At 39.0% G+C, this 3043-nt stretch overlaps 1 protein-coding gene across 1 annotated transcript in view; it reads right to left on the reverse strand.

Moving 5' to 3' along the window:
* LOC107664233 (putative thiamine transporter SLC35F3) overlaps nt 1–2809 on the reverse strand; it is a 55086-nt gene extending 52277 nt beyond the window's left edge. The window contains exons 1-2 of the mRNA XM_016454749.1: nt 2665–2809; nt 887–1101 (exon numbers count right to left, since the gene is read on the reverse strand). Of these exons, the coding sequence (XP_016310235.1) occupies nt 887–1101; nt 2665–2756 (307 nt within the window). The 5' untranslated portion in view covers nt 2757–2809. The remainder of the gene's footprint in view (nt 1–886; nt 1102–2664) is intronic.
* Nucleotides 2810–3043: the final 234 nt, after the last annotated feature.

The following is a 3043-nucleotide window of genomic DNA, read 5'->3' on the forward strand; positions in this document are numbered from 1 at the left end:
GGGTTAAATATAACCCAGCGCTGGGTTAAAAAGGGACAAACCCAGCTATTGGGTTGTTTTGACCCAGCTGGGTTTGTCCCTTTTTAACCCAGCGCTGGGTTATATTTAACCCAGCATTTTTTTAGAGTGTACTAATTACATTCTAATTCCCATATCAATCTCAACCAGTTGAACAAAACAAGGATTGTATTTCTTTCAAATAAATAATATAAAATTGCATTATTTAAGTATTTAAAGGGAGAAGGTTACATTAAAAACAAACATTTTAGCATTAGATGTAAAAATCTGATGTTAAATCCACTATTGTTTTATATAGAATTGTTCTAGTCTATACATTATTTAATGCAATTACATCAGAAGTAATTGCAATTAAATTACATATTAAGAGTAACCACTTACTTTACTTTTTCAAGGGAAAAGTAATTAAATTACAGTAATTAACCCAACATTGGTCATCATCCAGCTCAATTCAGTTCAGCTTCTGTTTGTTCTCATCCGATAGTGTCAGTGGTGGCAAATCAAAAATAATACTGAATAGCAAATAGAAATTCTCAATAATACTGAACTCAGATTTTCAGAGATCCAAAAGTCTCAATATGAACTCAAACATTCTCAAATTCCTCCAGGACCCAATGATCTGATCTATGCTATTGGCATTCATTTTGTAGCTATACATTATTCCTGCATCTCAACAATTGTCACGTTTGTGTATATTTCTATTTCTTCAAAAGAATGTTTAGGTGAAACATTTGAGACAAAGTTTAAACTCCATCTACTATGCTCTGAAAGAAACCTCTGCAAAATGTTCTTCTGGGAGACTCTCAATACCTTGATGTTTCACAGCTGTTCCACACAATCAATTTATTAGTAAAAATGAGTTGCTTACTCTTATAAACCGCATTCCAAGGCTGGTAGCCATAATAGCCCGTGATTCTCAAGATCCTCTCCTCGATGGACGCGCTGTTGATGTCCTCAACCGATCGAGATGACTTCAGGTCCTCTTTAATCGATTCATCCACCACCAGGTACTTGAGCTGGCGGAGTTGGGGGCTGATGTCGGACAGCCTTCTGGGACTCACCTCGGGGGATTTACGCATTCCACTGGAGACAAGAATACAAAGTTGGAATCGCGTTGGCTTCGAGCGCTTGACACAGAGGGTGAGGTGTGCCAGTGAGAGCGTGGCACATAAACAGACCTTCTCATTACATTGGGATTCGGATAGTCCACCTCCTTAAACAGAGGATAGGGTGTTTGTCAAACACAAACACTCTGCGTAAAACGGCTTCGAAGCGCGCGGCTTTGTTTCGGTGCGTAAAGAGGGTGGATGCGCGAATCTTCACTCTCCACTGGCGTTACGAGCGGAGGAGGCAGAGGGGCTGACAGATGATAACCAGACATGACTGCTGCTCCGTACAGTGTAACTCTGCTGGTGCAGCAGGCCATCATTTGGAGGAAAGTATAGATATACAAAGGTGAAATAAACAAATTAATATATTGTTTAGTTCACTAAAATAAATAAATAAATAACAATATATAATAAATCAAATAAATAAATAATCTATCAAAACAGCAAAGATTATCAAAGTACGTTTCAGTCTTTCAACTTCGAATTTTAATGTTTAATTCAATGTGTTAGCTACTTGAAATTTACTATCAATTTCAAAGTAAAAGGGTTTCAAAGTAAATCATACACCCAGTGTAGAGCATATTTTTCAAATAAAGAATACTGCGAATAACAGTGATAATAACGATGGGTAATCACGTAAATATAACAACAAAACTAAAATCATTCATCCAAACATTTCGCGGAACAAACAAGCAAATAAATACTTCATTACGAATTTTAATTAAATGTGTAAGATAACATGTTGGTAGGAATAAAACAAACAAACAAAAAAAAACAGAAGCTGTTTTTTGGATCATGGTGTTAGGTCATGATGTTCAAAATGAGGCTGGCAGTTACATTCGCAATACTGTAGATAAGAACTGAGGGAATTTGCATTTACTAATGTAAAAAAAAAAAGAAAGGAATTGACAGCTTATGGCAAATTAGTTAAGGTAGTTTCTTCTGCTGCAGTCTATGGCCACCGGGAGGCGTGCGCGATTCAGCTTTACGCACAAACTCCACTGACGCTCCTATGGAACAATCATCGCCGCTGTTGGTGATTTTCACAAAGGCCGTGTTAACAATCTAACTTTATTTTACAGTTTAATACAGTGATTTATCTGAAAGAGTTTTTTTTTTCTAATGCTTTTTGCATTACATGTAAGAGAACTGGCATTATTTCCTCCTACAGTCTCCAATGAATATAATTGACATCTACAGTAGATACTGTAGATCAATTAAAATGGCATTAACTTTCAGATAACTGCGATCTCTAATATCTTCCCTGTTCGTATGACTAGAAATCGTTAAGAATACCCAGATGCGCATGAGACTTATATCACCATTTATAGACTTGTGCGTAATGAGCTCAATAATTAGTTTTTTTTCACACTTGTCAGCACGACTGACTCTAACTGGGATTTGTTTAAAAAAATGTTCTGTCCCTGAATAGAAGACAGCTACTACATCTGTCACGACTCAAAAGTGATGCTGAGTAAAGCTGCATCTCAACACAACACACATTTACTCATGCATATGTGGTTTTTAAAATTCTTACATGGGAATCAAGGTGGTCGGGGGTCCCAGGTAACACGTGCAGTCCCTCCGGGGGGGTCCGAGCCGGTCTCCATCTCCATACATGATCCCCATGAATGACAGCAGATCACTGCTCACACGCACAGAGCCACACGGACTGGAATGGTCCGCTCACCCACTCTCACGCACACTCCAGCCGTGGCATGTACACATTTTCAGATAGTATCAGCTGTCACACCTCCAGCGGTTTTTCGGGTCCACAGCGCCATCTGACGGTGGACGCAGCGTCGTGCTGCATGTTTTGCTGGAGTTTGAAGTAAATAGGATAGGCCAGGGGTGTCCAAACTCGGTCCTGGAGGGCCGGTGTCCTGCAGAGTTTAGCTTCAACCCCAATTCAACAC

Source organism: Sinocyclocheilus anshuiensis, unplaced genomic scaffold (assembly GCF_001515605.1).
Source record: "Sinocyclocheilus anshuiensis isolate Anshui unplaced genomic scaffold, SAMN03320099.WGS_v1.1 scaffold425, whole genome shotgun sequence".
Lineage (NCBI taxonomy): Eukaryota > Metazoa > Chordata > Actinopteri > Cypriniformes > Cyprinidae > Sinocyclocheilus > Sinocyclocheilus anshuiensis.